Source organism: Bison bison, unplaced genomic scaffold, assembly GCF_000754665.1.
Source record: "Bison bison bison isolate TAMUID 2011002044 unplaced genomic scaffold, Bison_UMD1.0 scf7180017864309, whole genome shotgun sequence".
Lineage (NCBI taxonomy): Eukaryota > Metazoa > Chordata > Mammalia > Artiodactyla > Bovidae > Bison > Bison bison.
Window position 1 is genome coordinate 7,290,708 of NW_011494881.1, and position 18,231 is coordinate 7,308,938.

The 18,231-nt window shown below is 38.8% G+C and overlaps 2 protein-coding genes across 2 annotated transcripts in view; one reads left to right on the plus strand and one right to left on the minus strand.

Moving 5' to 3' along the window:
* Window positions 1-11,551, plus strand: part of FAM149B1 (family with sequence similarity 149, member B1) — a 50,002-nt gene extending 38,451 nt beyond the window's left edge. The window contains exons 8-14 of the mRNA XM_010852277.1: window positions 1,735-1,859; window positions 3,373-3,479; window positions 6,114-6,338; window positions 7,708-7,831; window positions 8,069-8,194; window positions 9,936-10,014; window positions 11,189-11,551. Coding sequence (XP_010850579.1) covers window positions 1,735-1,859; window positions 3,373-3,479; window positions 6,114-6,338; window positions 7,708-7,831; window positions 8,069-8,194; window positions 9,936-10,014; window positions 11,189-11,262 — 860 coding nt within the window. The 3' untranslated portion in view covers window positions 11,263-11,551. The remainder of the gene's footprint in view (window positions 1-1,734; window positions 1,860-3,372; window positions 3,480-6,113; window positions 6,339-7,707; window positions 7,832-8,068; window positions 8,195-9,935; window positions 10,015-11,188) is intronic.
* On the minus strand, window positions 10,196-18,225 carry DNAJC9 (DnaJ (Hsp40) homolog, subfamily C, member 9). The gene is made up of 5 exons (XM_010852276.1): window positions 17,577-18,225; window positions 17,265-17,405; window positions 16,403-16,657; window positions 14,122-14,208; window positions 10,196-13,764 (listed from the first exon to the last, which is right to left on the minus strand). The coding sequence occupies exons 1-5, from the start codon at window positions 17,754-17,756 to the stop codon at window positions 13,645-13,647; spliced, it is 783 nt and encodes a 260-aa protein (XP_010850578.1). The 5' UTR covers window positions 17,757-18,225; the 3' UTR covers window positions 10,196-13,644.
* Window positions 18,226-18,231: the final 6 nt, after the last annotated feature.

The window sequence follows — 18,231 nt, forward strand, 5'->3', positions numbered from 1 at the left end:
GCAAAGTTTGTGTATAAAGAACCAGGCAGTAAATATTTTAGCCTTTGCCAGCCATCCAATCTATTGCAACTACTTAACTCTGTCCTTGAAAGCAGCCATAAACAATATGTATGCAAGTGGATATACATGTGACACTATTATACACTCAGTATATATCTTCTCCAGAGACATGTAATTACCGCTGCCACAAAAACTGGCAGTGGTAATGGGTATGAAGTTTCACTAGTCACGTGGCTATTTAAATTTTTAATTAATTACAATTAGGTAATTTTAAAATTCCATTCTCAATCACACTAAATTTTTTTAAATTGAAGTATAGTTGATTTACAATGGTTGTGTTAATTACTGTTGTACAGCAGTGATTCAGTCATCCATATATACATAATATTCTTCTCCATTATGGTTTACTATAGGATACCGAATATAGTTCTGTGCTATACAGTAGGACCTTGTTTTTTTTAATCCATTCGATAAAAGCCTACATGTGCTAACCCCAGTCTACCACTCCATCCTTCCTTCATCCTCCTCCCCCTTAGAAACCAGTCTGTTCTCTATGTCCATAATTTTTTGTTTCACAAATAGGTTTGTGTCATATTTTAGATTCTACAAATGATATCATGTGATATTTGCCTTTCTTTGACTTACTTCACTTAGTGTAATAATCTCACTGCATCCATGTTTTTGCAAATGGCATTATTCCATTCTTTTATGGCTGAGTAGTATTCCATATATATATACACACACACACACACACACACACACATCTTTATCCATTCATCTGTCAGTGGACATTTAGGTTGTTTCCATGTATTGGCTCTTGTGGTGCTATGGACACTGGGGTACATGCATCTTTCTGAATTATAGTTTTGTCCAGGTATATGCCCAGGAATGGGATTGCTGGATCATACAGTAACTCTATTTTTAGTTTTCTAAGGAACCTCCATACTGTTTTCTACAGTGGCTACACGAGCTTATATTCCCACTAGAAGTGTAGGAGGGTTCCCTTTTTTCTGAACTTTCTTTAGCATGTGTTATTTGTATACTTTTTAATGATGGCTATTCTGACTCATGTGAGTTGGTACCTCACTGTTTTGATTTGCATTTCTTCTAATAATTAGCAGTGTTGAGCATCTGTTCTTGTGCCCATTGGCCATCTGTATGTCTTCTTTGAAGAAATATATACTTAGGTCTTCTGCCAGGGTTGGATCCCTTTTGGATAGGGTTGTTTTTTGTTGAGCTATATGAGCTGTTTGTATATTTAGGAAATTAAGTCATGTCATTTGCGAACACTTATTCTCATTCTGCAGGTTGTCTTTTCGTTTTGTTTATGGTTTCTTTTACTCTGCAATAACTTGTAAGTTTTACTAGGCCCCACACTAGCCAAATTTTAAATCCTCTATAGCCACATGTGGCTGGAGGCCACTATCATGGAGAGTGCATATGTAGAATATTTCCTTCAATCTCCAAATGTCCCATTAGATAGCTTTGCTCTAATAATCTTTGCTTTTCATTCTTCCAGGAACCAACAGGCATCACCAGCCTGAGAAACCACTTTAAAATAAATTCATGGTTTAAAGGGTTTTTTGGAACCATGCAGGTGGTGTGAAACTGGGTTATAAAGATTAGTGAAGCCTAGCTTGAGATTATGAATTCTCAGGGGAGATTTTTTTTCACAGTACTGTTGCTGTGGGTCTGAAGATATCCATGGATAATAGATTCTATTCCTTTGCTCAGATGATGAGAGTAATGTTGCAATCACCAGACCAGCTTCACAAAGCCCCTGTGTGCTGAGTGAACTACAGCCTTTGGTCTTACCTCGAGTGCCACAGTCTAAGGTGCTGTCTGTCACCTCAAATCCGGTAAGTCCCACAGGGGAATGAACAGGAGAGCCTAGGCCTGTTCTTATAGAGAAGTCTGCTCAGTTATTTGCCTTAATTGTATCACTATGACTTTTTTTTCCAGTAAACTTATGTGTTTTCATAGTAATCCAGCGATTCCTTGCAAAAGTTTCATTTTGAAAAAACAGCAAGTTAGAGTTGATAAGTAATTTTCAGCTCTTTTGAAAAGGTATCTATAAGCTGTGCAATTGAGATTCAATTATATGGTCAGCTCCAGGCAGCTTTGGGAAGAATGAAATATATAATGAAATGAGGGGCCAATGTCAGACTTTCTATGGCCTTAACATTATATCTTTTGAATTTCTTTTTGACTTCTTCCCTCTTTTTTTCTGTTATCTTGACCTACCTGGTTTTTATTTTTTATATTTGAATCTGTTGACTTTTTTGCTTTTGGAGGTTTAGCAATCATTACCCAGGTGTAAAAGGCAAACCAAAGGGAAGAGAAAATGGTTTCAAAAAAGTCTTAAGCATATAAAGATGGCCATTTCTTGCAGGTTGATGAGCCTGATCTAGTGTTTGCTTTGTTGGTATACTGGCCAGATATTGTGCAGCTATATTTTTTAAATGGTTATTTAAAAGTAAATTCAGCTTGTACATAACTATACTATACATACCTGTAACTTATACTGTACATCAATTATACTTCAATTAAAAAATAAACTCAGTAAGGCCCATATCTTATCACACTGGAGGATGACCCAGGTAATCTAATATTCCTGTGACAGTAATAAAATACTTCTATATGTCAAACTGGTCTGCTTATGGTTTAAGTAGCCCAAGCTCTGAAAAGTTAACATACACGTTTCTAGTTGTTGATGACCAAAGGAAGGAGAAGCAATAATCCAAATATTCTAGAGAGAAAGTAGGAGAAAAATGCCTACTTGGGAGAGGAGGAGCTAACCAGAAACGGCCCTGAACTGATTACCTAAGAGAGAAAATAAACAGGACACTAAGGTGGCAGTGGCAGTCCATGTAAGACTAAATCCTGCCAACCTTAGAACAAATAAGCTTAACTCCTTCTAATAGTCTTCAGATTTGAGCTTATTATTGAGAGCTGACTGCTCCAGGTGTAGCAGAGAAAGCATTAGCAGAGCACAGGATTATGTGATGGTAAAAGAGATTATATACTAGAGTTTACCCTTATTCTTCCCATTTTTGTTCCATGTTGTTTTTTCTAATGTAATGTAAATAATAATAAAGGTTCTCTTTCCCCTATGAGACTGGCTATTAATTGCTTTCACATAAGTTGATCAGGCTTCCCCATTCAGAAATGAAGAGGGTGATTCTGATCTTGTCATCTTAACAGTGGACTTGGGGCCCCAGCTGGGATACTGGCCAAGATACTACAAAAGTTAAGGCATGGGAGAAAAAATATATAAATGATCTAATTTGGAAATATTAACTTTTGGCAAAGTTGGGAAACTAAGCTGGTATCTTCACCAACCAATGAGAAACATCTTCTTTTGACATGTAGATGAGTCTCTGTCAAGCAGCAAGTGGTCATCAGCCAAATGTGAATGGTCTCTTGGTTCATGGGATGCCTCTACAGCCAAGAAATCTCTCTCTAATGGACAAGCTCCTGTAAGAAGTATAAAATTTTACGACTATAGAGTTTAAGTAGATCACTAAAAAATAAAAGGAAAGCAAAGTCAAGTCAATCAACATGCATGTATTGAGTACCTACCAAGCAACCAGAGATATGTGGGGAGTAAAAACATATAAGGAAAATGGTCTCCAACTTCAAGGAGCTGATAAAATAAGTGGTGAGAAGACACACAACTAAAAAGAGACCTAACCATATAGGGCATTCCTGTGGCTGAGTACCAAGTGTGTGTACTTCAAGTGAGTGAACACTATGGCAGTCCCCAAAGAAGGGAAGCATTTTGGTGGGAAGTTCAGGTTTTAAATGTGTCCTTGTAAGATGGAAGTTTGGATAAGCAGAGAAGAGTAGCAAGGCTATTCTAGATATGAAAAATGATGTGGGGAAAGGTTTGGAGACAGGAAAATACAAATATTTAGAAGAGAAAGCAGATCGTTTTTTGCTATAGTAGAATACGAGGCAATAGGTTAGAACTTCAATGTTCTGATCAAAAGACCACTGGTGTGATTAGTGGGAAAGCAGAGACTGGAATTAAAGAACTTTGGAACCAGACAGTGGAGGGTTTTGAACGTCTTGTTTCTGAGATCCATTCATGTTGCATGTGATTCTCTTTTACTGCCAACTGCTGCTGCTGCTAAGTCGCTTCAGTCGTGTCCGACTCTGTGCGACCCCATAGACGGCAGCCCACCAGGCTCCCCCATCCCTGGGATTCTCCAGGCAAGAACACTGGAGTGGGTTGCCATTTCCTTCTCCAATGCATGAAAGTGAAAAGTGAAAGGGAAGTCGCTCAGTCGTGTCTGACTCTTAGCGACCCCATGGACTGCAGCCTACCAGGCTCCTCCATCCATGGGATTTTCCAGGCAAGAGTACTGCAGTGGGGTGCCATTGCCTTCTCCTTTACTGCCAACTAGTATTCTAATAATATACCACAACTTATTTATCCATTCTTCTGTTAATGAACACAGGCTGTTTTTTAGGTTGGGGCTGTTATATATAAAAGGCACTATACATATTCTTGTACTGGTCTTTTTTGTGGACATATGGTCTCATTTATCAATATACAGAAATGAAAGGATATGTTTAATCTTATAATAAACTTTCATAAAATTTTTTCAAAAGAATTGTACCATTTTACATTCCCACCCAGCAGTGTATGAGTCAGCTTTGGAGAACATCAATTTAAATCAGGAATTTGAAAGATTTCATAGCAGTAGAACATAGATTGGATTAAAGAAGGAGGAACTAAAGGTAAAGGAATCTAATGCAGGAATTCAGGCAGCTATGGGTCTGTTCTCAAGATGTAGCCAAGACTAAAAAAGTAATAAAATAGTTGAAGAGTTATCATAAAAGAAATCAGATTCTATAAAAAACAGGAATAAAGGTGAACTCAGATTTCAAGCTCAAGGGAAGATGGTTTGGGGACAGGGGAGATGAGTGTAGGGTCTGTTGAGTTTACGATGATGGGCTGTATAGAAGAGGTCAGATTTGGAGACTGATCTAGAAGTGTGGAGGTGATAAATCCACTTACAAGTGAGTAGTCCAGAGGAAAAATAAAGATAAATGAAGAGCAGCTAAGGCCTAAACTCCTATAATTAGAAAGCAGGTAGGCTGTGTAAACAAAAGGCTTAAGTGAATGGTTAGGGAGGCAAGACGAGAAATATCTCTTACAAGTAATGCTCAAGGTTTAGCCCTATTCTGTGATGGGCGTTTTTCCTTTAAAGTTCTCCAAACTCTGAGGCATAGTTTGTGCTAGAGGATACCAAAGTGGCCTGAAAGCTTGAAGAACGTGATGAAAGCCAAAGCCTGTGGCAGAGTGTTATTCTTCCACTTTCCCTCCATATCACAGCGTAAATACTATCTCTTAGGTGCCTTACAATAAAATCAAACGGTCTCTCATCTGCTTAAAACACAAAAATGAAGCACCTGAATCTGTGGGGCAGAGTTTAAGCTACTGAACTGTTGAATATGGTATTTTATTTACAGAGGACTTACAAAAGAGTATTGTATTTCACAGTTGTTTACGCAAATGGAGATCTACTGACCTGGGCTGCACAAGGCTCTGAACCCTTTTCCTGTTCCCAGCTTTTTCTAAGGAACCCCTACCCCTGTGGGCTTTAACTAGCTCAGCATTTTAATCTCTGCAGTGGAAGCACACTAGTGCCACACCACTACTAAGCAGCAATACTGGCCCTTCAACTAAGTCTTTCTGATGACATGCCTTCAGCAAAAAGAAAGCCTCCAGCATGGTAGGAAGCTCATTCCCTGAGGTAAACTTCTGGGAAGCACTTTGGAGTAGCTACACTGCAGGTTAGCCTTTACCAGTAACTGAAGAAGTGACTCTGATGGCAGGTGAATAAAGTACTTGCTTTCCCAAGTCTCCATTCTAGTAAATCATGTGTAAGACTGAAATGATGTCCTTCTTTCAGGTACACATTCTCATTCCTGAGATAGATTATATGACATCTAAAACTAGGTTATTTATTGATTGTTTTCTCTTTTTGCCTTTCTCTCCCTTGAATGTACTTGAAAGTTTAAGGCTTTTTACCCTTTGAGTTCTGTCTCCCTGTACAGAGCAGTCTTGATCTCACTGTGGGTTTCTGATATTTGGCCACTAGAGATCTTGATGACAAGCTACTTATGAGACCTGGGTCCAGTACCATCTTTTCAACTCGAAATTGGCCAAATCGAGCCCTGAAGCTTAGTACATCATTTCTGTCATATACAGTGCAGTCCGCCAGGAGACGCAACCCCCCACCACGTACCCTTCATCCCATCAGCACAAGCCATTCACGCGCTGGAACACCAAGACTTATGGACGAAATACGCAGAGGATCCCGAGTGTAGGTTTCAAAAGCAGAATTTCTGGAATCTGTGGTAAAACTAATGAAGAATTTTACATATAGAATGAATTTAAAGATTGAAATATATGCCTAGGCAGTAATCACTACATATTCTTATGATGAGTTGTACACTGGTTTAAATCTAATACAGAAGAAAATGGAGTTATATTTGAATAAAATATATACTTATCTTCTGATTATACTTATCTTCCTTCTGATTTAGCTAAACATATTTCCACAAATAAAATGTTGGCTAGAATATTCCAACAGAACTCATCAAAGGAATAGAAGACATTCTGTATATATTTTTATTAAAACATTTTCCTTAGTGGGAACATGCTCATAAAATTCTTCCCCCAAATGATGATTAAATCTCCTTTAATATTTTTCCATACCAATAGGATTTACTTATTTCACTGACAATGAAAACTTTGTAAATCTCAGATAAGTAGTTGCCTGTACACCAGGGAAAAAATGTCCCTTGGCACATCTTAGGAAATAAAAGTAAACATGTCCTCTTCCCTTTTCCCACCTCATTGTGCAAAAGACTCCAAGTTTTTAAAATAAAATCCTTCCATTAGTTGTTAATTTAAAAAACATGTTACGAGGGTTGATTTCTAAGACTATGATCAAGGGTAGGAATTAATAACACCATAACTGAATTCAGCGTTTTGAATTCAGCCTCTGAATGAAGCATATGTCACTATACTTCTCTCCCAACATTTCTTAATTTTGACTTTATTGGTATATGATCTATACCAATCTATACATTCACTTGGGTATGAGTGGTTTTGATGTAAAATTAATCTCTCATCCCTCTGACAATGCTTTTTTTCCCGAAGTGGAAAAATAAGGTGCTTTGTTTTTTTCTGGGATATGAAAAGTATCGTTCAGCTTTAATTACTGTCTTGGGCATGAGTAATATTGTAACTGCTCCAAATCCTTTGGAAGGAAATAAAGTTTAGGATCCGTACCTGGGAATTATAATTTTTAGTGGAAAGGACAACCAGAAGGCCCAGAATTGTGAGTTTCATCAGATGCGAAATTACAAATCTATGAATTTGTCAGAAAAAATACAACTCAGGATAGGGAAAATTGTTTTATTCCAGTTCTTTGTGGGACAAAGGGTCAAATTCTGCTGTGCACTCAGGATGACGTTTCAACAAAAAATAAGAAAATACTGTGAAGAAAGCCCAAAATTTTCATTCTTCAAAATCCTTTGAGATCGCTTCATTTATAAGTGTAGGCAGCTTAAAGCTTTCTGTGCATGATATTAAACTCATCTGTTCAATGTATTTGATTCTAACCAATTTGTTTATATTATAATTTTATGCTTTCATATCTTGGTTTTTGCTGGTGGGATCTGCAGCCCTGTGGCGGCCGACTCGCTCTCCTCTCCCTCACCACTGCCGCTGAGTCGAAATAATCTGCTGCCACCTATTGGGACAGCTGAAGCAGAACACTTGAGCACGGTGGGGCCACAAAGGCAAACGGTATGTCTCCTTCCTATTGCCTTTCCAATGTTTATAAAACCTCATAGTCAGTAATTCTGCAGGATCTGTGCTCTGGTCTTGACTTCTGTATTTTGTCAAAAGTACAAACTGAATTCTAATTTGACAATGGAATTGGAGCTGCTTGGCCTGCAATTACCATACCTGTTAGGGCTGATACTGGACACGCACAGCTCCACTATAAATTAACTGTTTCTGTAATTCTTATCCCTTCTGCAGAAAACCCATAGCGATTCCAGTCGAGCTCGAAGTGCTGTGGTGGATGAGCCTAACCATCAGCAGCCCCAGGAGAAGCTCCTGCTACCTGACTTCTTCTCCAGGCCCAATACAACTCAGTCATTTTTGGTAGTGACATACTTCCTCTATTGTCTGATAGCTGAGGAAATGGGAAAAAAAACTAGTTTGGCAGGCTTAAAGCTTTATATGGTGACTTAATCAACTCTAAGAGTAAAAGCTGAGGTTCTAGTAAAAATAGTGTTTTACATTTTAAGTATATTTGTTGAAACTCTAACTGCTCTCTGCCACTCATTATTTTAACTTGTAAAAATAAGGTAAAAAGCCTTATATATAAATAGCAAATTCTAAGCAATTTAAAATTTAGATACTTCTGAGAATAAGCAAAAAAACGTTAAACCCCAGTGCGTATCAGATTAGCATTACCTTCATTCTTTTAACATTGCTCTGAGGGAATTAAAAAGTGGTAAGAGATTATGTTGTGGGCTGGTGGATGAGCAAGTTAAGACTTTCATAGTTTTTTTAACTGGTGTTTGAAATGCTAACACTGTCACCACTAAATGTACATTTACTAGCCTTTTTACTTTTAAACATCAGAAACAACCTGACTGGGAGACTAGAGGTCATGCACTGACCTTGACCCAAACTACAAGCCAGGAGCTCAGCCCCATGGCATTTGCTTTGTACAAGAGGGCTTGGAAAGCTCAGAGTGACTGAGGCACACTTATGGCCCAAGAACCAAGCACCCACATCCTAAACCAGTTTTCAAGACAGTGGTGTTTGCAACCCACTTATCTCAACTCATAATCCTTAAACTGTATCAGCCTAAAGCACCATATGATCTTTTTCCTCCATTAGAAGAGGGGTGAGAATAAATGAATGGGACATTGTACTGCTTCCTAGGGCTGCCGTTAACAAACTACCACAAACTGGGTGGCTTAAGACAATGTAAATCTATTCTCTCAGTTCCAGAGTCTGTTAAGTCCAAAATCAAGGTATCAGCAGAGCTACGTTCCCACTGCAGGCTCTAGGGAAGAATCTTTTCTTGCCTCTATTCTAGTTCATGAGGTGTTCAGCTTAACTGACTGTTTTTGTAAATAAAGTTTTCTTAGAGCAGAGCCACCATTTGTACTTTCTGTGGCTGCTTTCCTAGTTCCAGTGACAGTATGTTCCACAAAACCTGAAATGTTTACTATCTGGTCCTCTATTAAAAAAAAAAAAAAAAAAAGTTTGCTGACCATTGATAGAAAACATGGGGCTTCATCAGGAGAGGAAAAAAAAAAAACCCTCAAATCTCTTATTCCAATGCTGACAAGAAACTGAGATGTTTTTTATTCCAGAAGTATCAGCAAAACGGCATTGACAGCTCTTTTTTTAGTATCTGCATGTGGATATTTTAGTTGTATCTTAAAACCTTTAAATCCCTTAAAGCAGTTTTGAAATGTTTGAGTCCCATATTGAGAGTCACATTTTAAGCATGGAGGTCGTTCTGTTCTGTTGTTTTAAACAGTTAGCAGGCAATGGAAATCAGATTCAAATTCCCTTGAGAGCCAATTATGAGTACTTAGAAATATTAAACCATATGGATTATTTATAAATGCTAAGATTTTCTTAAAGGCATATTAATAAAGTTGCAGAACTTGCAATTTTTACAAGTTAACAATCATTCTGTGGGCTGCTGGCTTGGGATTTTTAACTTGGAATGTTAAGTGTATATTCAGCCAACTGTCCCTCAGACTGACAGATGATGCCAATTACATTGCTGTCCGACTTTCCCTTGTAAAACAACTAACACATTATCCTCTGGAAGAAGTCACACTGTAAGCAGTGACTCATCTTCTCTCTTTTTCAGCCAGATACGCAGTATCGTCGTGTGTGTGCTGCTGAGTATCCTCACCAGGCCCGACCTGGTAGGGGATCTGCAGGGACAGGTGGGGTCATGGCTCTTATTTTACTACAGTCTTGTTAAGATCTTGCTTTTTTCCCATGCTTATTATTTTTTCTTCCTCCAGATTTTATATTTTGTTTTCCTACATCTTTGTAAATCATCTCAAATTCATTTTGGAATATAGGATATAGTAATAAAAAGAAAAATAAGAGAACTCTAACTGCTCAAAGCCAAGAAGTTCCAGATCTGTTTTCTCATATATAAATTTTCCTCTTGCCATTCTGGCAGAGTAAACAATGCTTTTTTTTTTTAATATAAACAAATTAAGCCAAATAAATCATTTTCATAACATTCAAACACTGCATGGATTTTATTATGTAGGCAAAAACCTGTATTGCTATGGATTAAACTGCTCTAAGTTTTCTTAGAGCAGAGCCACCACATTCATTCAATTTAGTTAAACTGCTAGGCCAAGGTAAGAAAAGAAATTCACAATGTCAAGACATGAGGAGTCTGATTCCATCCCATTAACTTTTTTGTCTTCTAAGTTATATTCTATAGTTTCTATTTTCATAGGAGTGATAGGAGGAAATTTAAGAACATCTTAATTCTTCCTATAATGGTCTTCTCACCATCAGGGTCATTTTTTCCTTATGTTATAGGTGAAATTTAGAATTACCAGGCAGTTGAAATGTTTCCTGTTAATAATCAGATTAATTAGCAAGTATGTTAAAGTATGTTAAAAAGTAATCTGCCTGAAATCATCTCTGTAGTTCAAGTGAATTCTCTTAGTTCAGGTTCCTAGCAGCAACATTTAGTAGTCTATGCCGTCAGCAGATTCTGTTCTTGGATCAGTCCTCAGGGAAGCACTACTGCCTCTGAGCTACAGTTACTACATCTGGCCATGCTGATGGTCAAGTATAACTAGTATAATGTTTAGCTAAGTGAAACACATTTTATTCCTTTTCAATTAGTGACTATTTTCTAAAATTAGGTTACTACATCACATCTTACATAGATTTTGTTTGTTTTTACATGATAAAATATGCAAACACGATTTTCACTGCTTTAGTAAATATAAACTTTACTACTTAGTCACAGTCTCCAAATTTAAAGTCTAATAACTGGAGCAAAAAAAGTCTGTACATAGGAGCTCAAGATGATCAAATCTAGAATGTCTATTCATGTTACTCTACGATGTTATCTTTGTCTCTCAGGTCCTCAGTTACATGGATCTACAAAATCTCAAAACAGAAGTGGACCAATCTCTAGAACCAGGCAGGGACCATAGCACGAATGAGGAGAACTTGCTTCGGGCTGCAGGGAACACATGGGAAGATTTCACAAACCAATGTTCAGTCATCTCATGATGCAGACCTTGTATACAAGAGACAACCTGAAACCATCTTTGTGAATTATTTTGGTACAACAGACTGAGAACAGTATCAGCCAAAGATTACATGGGTACTGTTTCTATCTCCAGTTACTGTCTTCTGTTCAGCATAAGTTAATCACTTCACTGGACAGTAAAGTTTGTAGCCAAAGATGTAACAAATGAATAATTTCCTCCAAATCACTGCTCATGTTGTCTGTTAACAATGATCAGTTCAATTACTATAGCATTCTATCAGACTACGTGTACACAAAATGTAGCAAATCATTTGATAACATTATTATTGGCTTAATTACTTGTGTTAATTTATTTTAACATTATTGTGTTAATTTCTGGAGAGGTGTACTCACTTTTAAGTCATTTTTAGGAGACAGTTCCTTAAAAAACAGATGTGATTCCTAAATTTTTCTCTTAGATGTCCAAATCCATAGGCAGATATATATGGCAGGGATGAATAACTAAAAACATAAATGTTGAGCACTGGTATAAAGTAATCCATGTAATAAATAATGAATGTTTTTTTTCCCCCAGGTAGGACAATTCAGCCTTACAACAGCTGCCTGACGTCAGGTTACACTTGTTTTCTTCTCAAAGTACTTTGGTGGTCATTTCCTACCCACCCCCTCAAACCCCTGCTGCCCCAAATATCACACCTGCCTTGCTAGATTTTCTCCTGCAGGTCTAAGAAAAGCAATTTAAAAATTTATAGAATCTGTTAGTGAGCCAGCAAGACACAACTTCTTAAAATTCCTGAAACCCTGCTGTTCTGTCTAGTATAAACATATACTAGAGCAAAGGAAGAGAACTTTGACATTCTTCTGATTTTCTGATTTGATATTCTTCTGATTTTCACATGGACCTTTCCCAAGTGCACTCATGAATGCAGCAATGGTTTTAACTATGGCTTAAACTTATTTAATTTCGTTGAATTTTAATTCTGATGATCATATTGGTTTTAGATCTTCTATTAATCTTCAGAGTTGATAAATTCAAATGATCATCAATTGGGATAATTTTATTGTTTCAAAGTGTTCTAATACTATCATATGAAGACAGATACAGCAGACAACCTGCATTAAACTGTATTTTTAATACAATTAAGAGTATTTTTTAACCTATTTGTAATCACAAACTGAAAACATGTCTTACGCTTACCTCAGATAAATTATGTACATGAATCTCAGTAACAGGCTTGTTTTATGCATATGGTATTGAATATATTAGCTTACAAATCAGAGATTTTAAGTTGAACAGTCTCTAAAAAATTTTCATATATTCTAATGAACTCCTACCAATTCTACTAAATATAAATGAAAATCTCTGTACTATTCTCACAAATCAATACCATAAGTACATGATAACAAACCACTGGATCAAGACAGCTTGCCTTTCAAGGTCAGAGTTAACAAGTCATTTAGCCTCACCTTTTTATAGATGAGGAAACAAGTTCTGACAAGCTCAGTAACCTGACTCTAAGGACATTCAGCAGTTACAGAGGATTACAGCATCTCTTTATGGAACTTAAACCAGACTATCTGCTACAATGCTGGCTAGAACTACTTTTCTTCTCTCCTTTATCCTAGGCACCATTCATATATTTAATAAATCATCTTTTAAATGATCATATTGGGATCACTTAAAAAGCCCTGGGAACTTAACAGTCATCTTTCACTTGATTATTTAATCTTGTACAATTCTTACAAAAGTGCTTGAAGTAATCTGAACACCTGTTTCTCCTATACACCTCAAGCAAAGAGTGCCAAACTTGGTTGAGGAGGAAAAAAAAAAGAGAGGACCTAGGCAAGAACATTAAGACTGAAAGCAAACTGGCAAGTATTTGGAAAACAGATGCCCAGCAAGTGTCAAAGGCTAGGTAGAGCACATGTCCTAAAAAACACACACCACTGAATACCCTGAAGCTCACTCCTACGTGGCAAAATAACAACTGCTGAAAGTGGTAGGGACAGATCTGCATGGTAGAGAGTTCCTCATACAGGAGACGCAGAGAAGAGTGCTCTCGGGAAGCATTCCCCTCCCGCTCCCTCGGTGATCACCACCAATGCCTTCAGAGGAGGACCTCACAGAATGTCAGCCTATTTCTAGGATAAACTAAGACCAGGCTGAGAGAGTCTACTTGGTTTAGATAGTTGATCCAAATAATTTAGGCTTGAAAGACAACTTTTCTCAAGAGTTGAGTTGACTTCTGTCTTCAAATCTTGACTGTACCTTGCCTACAAAGGCATCAGTTAACACCTATGGACTTTTGAAGAGAATATTCCATTATTTCTTTTCTTTCTTGAGAGTCGTTTTTTTCCCTCCTCGTTTGGAAGGTTTGCAGTACTTTGCTTCCATCTGAGCCAGAAAATTGTCCATTTCCTTTTGCCGATCCTTTTGTCTGCTCTGTTTAAGAAGTTAAAACACAAGCTTTCAAAACTCAAGACTGTCCACAGAAATAAAGTATTCAGCAGTTGCTGAAAGGGAGAATAGGGAGTGACTGCTAGTGTTTAGAGTGATGAAGATGTTCTGGAATTAGATAGTGCTGATGATTGTAAAACCTGATCAATAATATACTAAAAAACCACTGAATTATACCACTGAATTGTACATTTTAAAAGGATGACTGTATGGTACCTGAATGTCTTAAAAGATGAAAACAAAATGCCTACAATACTATATAAACTCCGAAGAAATATTAGCAGTAAGAAGCAGAAATTGGAAGAAATGGCGGTAAGCTTCACAGACAACCTGACAGTTTACCTGAATGGCTACTTTCAAGTTATCCACTCCTTCATCAAGCCCCAACTCCTTCCTGCTCATTTCTGCTTCTTTAGCCTCTTCCTGAGCCTAAAACAGAAACTCGTGTGAGATACAATGCCAACCTAGCAAATACTAAAAATACACCCTCTTTCCCAAAAGTAAATCTGTTAAGACCATTTCAATTTGAGGATTATATAAATTAAAAGGATAAAATCAAGCAGTAGATCCTCTTTTTCCAATTAGTCGGAGAAGGCAATGGCACCCCACTCCAGTACTCTCGCCTGGAAAATCCCATGGATGGAGGAACGTGGTAGGCTGCAGTCCATGGGGGTCACTAAGAGTTGGGCATGACTGAGCGACTTCACTTTCACTTTTCACTTTCTTGCATTGGAGAAGGAAATGGCAGCCAACCCACTCCAGTATTCTTGGCTGGAGAATCCCAGGGACGGAGGAGCCTAGTGGGCTGCCCTCTATGGGGTCGCACAGAGTCAGACATGACTGAGGTGACTTAGCAGCAGCAGCAGCAGCAGGTCATTTGGTTCCATAAACCATAGGGGGACAGTAAGGAAAACAAAATGCTAGAAGAGCTAAGAAAGGTTACTTAACCAAGGATGCCCTCAAATGTTGCCAGGACACAGGCACCTCAGATTCCTCCTCTGGAAACCAAATTTACTACATGTGACTTGTGGTAGCCAAGAGTGCAACCCTGGTTTAAAGTTTCCCCTAAGTAGTTAGGATAAACTCTAACAAATTCCGTTTTAACGTTTCTTTACCAGATTTCAAACCCACCTCCTCTTGCCAAATTTTACTAGGGCACTGATTCCAAACTACTACAAGAATACCTTGGGAAAGGTTAGTAAGTTCATTCTCCAGGGCAACACCTAAGACTATGAGAGGCCCCAGTCCCCAGAGAATTTTCTAAACAGCAATGAATACTATTAATACTGAGAATGATGATATGTTAGGACCTTGTTACTCTAATAAAGAGTTTCCTCTGCCTACTTCAGTCCTTGAAATCAATTTATTTTTTTTAATACTATTTTTTCTCTAAGTTTGCAGAACTCTTTGTCAAAACTATTCCATTCCCCACTCCACCCCCCAAACTCTAGGGAAGTTTCTCAAGCTAATAGGCTATTACTGAACACAGCTGTGCTCAGTTTCACCTAAAAAAAGTTGCCAACTTAAACTGTCAGCTTGAAATCTAGACAGATGTAGCCTATAAGCCAAAGTGATGATCTTGATACACATTCCACTTCTCTCAACACACTTGTCAGGGTTTTCCCGCATCTTTTTACATAAAAGCCACAGACCTAACCCCACCTCCAAATCAGCCATACAAATAAAGCACCCACCAAAAAGCTACAGTCTTCCACTATCTGCTCTCCCTAGAGTTCCCATTATGAAAGCCAGGCTGAGGCAAGAGTGACTTTAATACCAGTCCGGTCTTCCCCTAAAGACCAGAGGCACAGGTATTTGTTACCTTGAATCTGCTCCCTCCTGAACCCCAGATGTCCTTAAGCTCCTTTCCCTTGCCATCGTCCTTCCCCTTACCAACTCCCCAGTTTAATATGGGTGAAAAGGACACACAAACCACAATCCTTGATACTCTACAAAATTGTACCTCAAAGGGTGTTTGGAAATACATCATTATCAAAATAAACTGGTTTTTGGTTGTTTTTTTTTTTTCACTCACCCCATCTCCCCATTTTTTTTTTGTTTTTTGAATGTATATTCTGGGTCCAACTCAAGAATCGAAGTGAGTGAAGTCACTCAGTCATCTCCGACTCTTTGCGACGCCATGGACGAGCCTACCAGGCTCCTCCATGGGATTTTCCAGGCAAAAGTACTGGAATGGGTTGCCATCAAAACTGGGCAAGAATACAGGAATTTGAATTAATAAGACATAGTCCTACAGTCTCTGTCACCTTCTCACCCCTTAACCAAGTGAGAATGTGGAGCCTAGGTATCTGGATTCTGTTACTTTATTGCCTTAGAATGCCTCAGCAAGGTTAAAAAAATTGGCCCATATGAAGAATATTTCAGTGCTACTTTCAAATGATACTGATTATCTAATCCACGAAGTAAAATCCTTTTGAGCACAACAGAGTAGGGGAAAAAAGTTTCTCTTAGTGAGCTCATTAAGTTAGATGGCAACCAGAAAAGAAGTTAAGCCTTATCTTTATTTCAGCAGTCTTATATATATTTTTGTTTTTATATATATCCTCAAATTCTTTTGGGAAGTAGTCAAGATATAAATAGTAAATGGCATTCAAAATCTTACCCTCCTTTTCCTTGCATTCATCTTCTGCTTCGATTCTTTGACAAAGGCATTATAGGATGGGACTTCTCCAGCATCAATGGCTTGTTGAATAATGTGCCTTATCCTGGGTTCTTCTGTGTATTGCACACACAGCACAGACTCCATAATCTGATCCATGTCACCCTTGAAGTCCAGATAGGCCTGTTTAATATCAGTCAGCTCTTCTTCAGAACCTTTGTATGTTTTCTCAAAAGCCTGAATGTCTTCCAGAGATATCTGAACAAATGAGAGACACATGCTGTAACTTTGATTCAAAGTTAATTTTAAATAATCGGAATACAAGAAAAAAGTTAACTCAGGTGTCAAAATATTTCTCCCCAAATACAACAGCTGCTTGAGTTGAAATTGTTGCAAGGAAGCAAATTTTCTACGCTAAAGATTTTCTAGAGTTCTCCCTAGTCCAATCTTCAGAATTGCTAAGCTACACACCAGGAAAATTTAAGTGAAGTTTCCAAAGGTGAGAAGAGACCCAGAAAAATACTTGGGGCTTACACCTGGCTTTGTAAAATAAAGCATATATTATAAAAAAATGTAATGTCTCCCTTTCACTACACTCCACACCAAGAGTTAAAGGCCCATTTCAGTAAGTGTGTGCATGTATGTATGTACGTGCATGTGTTATAACACACATATATACACGGTTCAACAGAACGCTTAGATAAATTTGCCCTTCTTCAAAGAAGTGGGTCTCTCTAATATTTAGAGACCAAATAAAAAATCCTCATTCTTAACAACACAAAACGCAAGGTCTTAGAGGCATTCAATAAAGGTTTATTGAATGAGAAATGGGAACGGTCGTAAGAAAATCCCCAGAGTTCTTTACCTTTTTAAAGAGTAATCTCCAATAGGCCTCCCAGTCCCGGTCTTGGCTGAGCACATCAGAATCCTCGTCCACTGTTCCCTGTTCATCGTATAATGTTCTCTGTTCTTTGTCACTCAGAACGGAGTAGACCTTTCCAAGGATCTGCGGGAAAGAGTACACTAAAATCACCCTTCCGCCTCTCACTGAAACCGCGCCGCGAGAAATAAAGATTAGAAAACGCCAGGCCGGGCTCGGCTCACTCTACCCCGGGAGAGGCAGGGCGGTCATAAGACGGAGGGAAGCCCGGGCGGCCGTGGATAGAGTCTAGCGCACCTGGAAGCGGCGGGTGGCGTCTTCTTTGTCGCCCTCGCCCACCCGATCCGGGTGCACCTGCAGGGACACCTTGTGATAGCCGCGTCGGATCTCGCCGTCTGAGGCCTCGCGCCGCACGCCCAATACTTGGTAAAGGTCGGCGGTGCCGAATAGTTCTTCGCACAGTTCCAGAAGCCCCATGGTCGGCAGCGGTGCGAAGGGGGCGGCGGGCTCAGCGAAAACACCTGACCCAGCCACACTAAGTACAGCTCAAGAGCGCCTACCTTTTCCCGCGCAAAAAGCCCGAGGCGCTAGCGTCACAAGAGGCGCCGGAAGAGGCGGGGTCACGCCGCCGCACTTTACGGCCGTAGAGGGATGGGGGCGTGGCCAAACGGGACTGCCAGGATTGAGGCGGTGAGTTTCCCATCACCGCAATCTCCTTCCACAAGTTCTCTGAGCTCCGGACGTCCTCCCCTTACTCTGAAAACCTCATCCCTACCTTTTCCCCAATGTCCCAGCTCAGTTTATGCAACAGTGTAAAGGTTCATATTAGGTTGAACCTAGCGCTGCTTTCTTTTTGCCTTTTTTTCCACTAAAAAACAGCGACACATCAGCATTTGGCAATCTCATTTGGTTTAAATTTGGGGATCACAACAGATTGTGGAAAATTCTTAAA

Bases quoted from the DNA above. Each gene is read 5' to 3' on its own strand.
- DNAJC9 (XM_010852276.1), bottom strand. From the start codon at position 17,756: ATGGGGCTTCTGGAACTGTGCGAAGAACTATTCGGCACCGCCGACCTT. The intron at 14,209-16,402 runs GTAAGATTTTGA...TTTCTGTTTTAG, and splicing joins TGAATGCAAGGAAAAGGAGG to GCTCAGGAAGAGGCTAAAGA. The intron at 13,765-14,121 runs GTAAACTGTCAG...CTTCTTAAACAG, and splicing joins ACTTGAAAGTAGCCATTCAG to AGCAGACAAAAGGATCGGCA.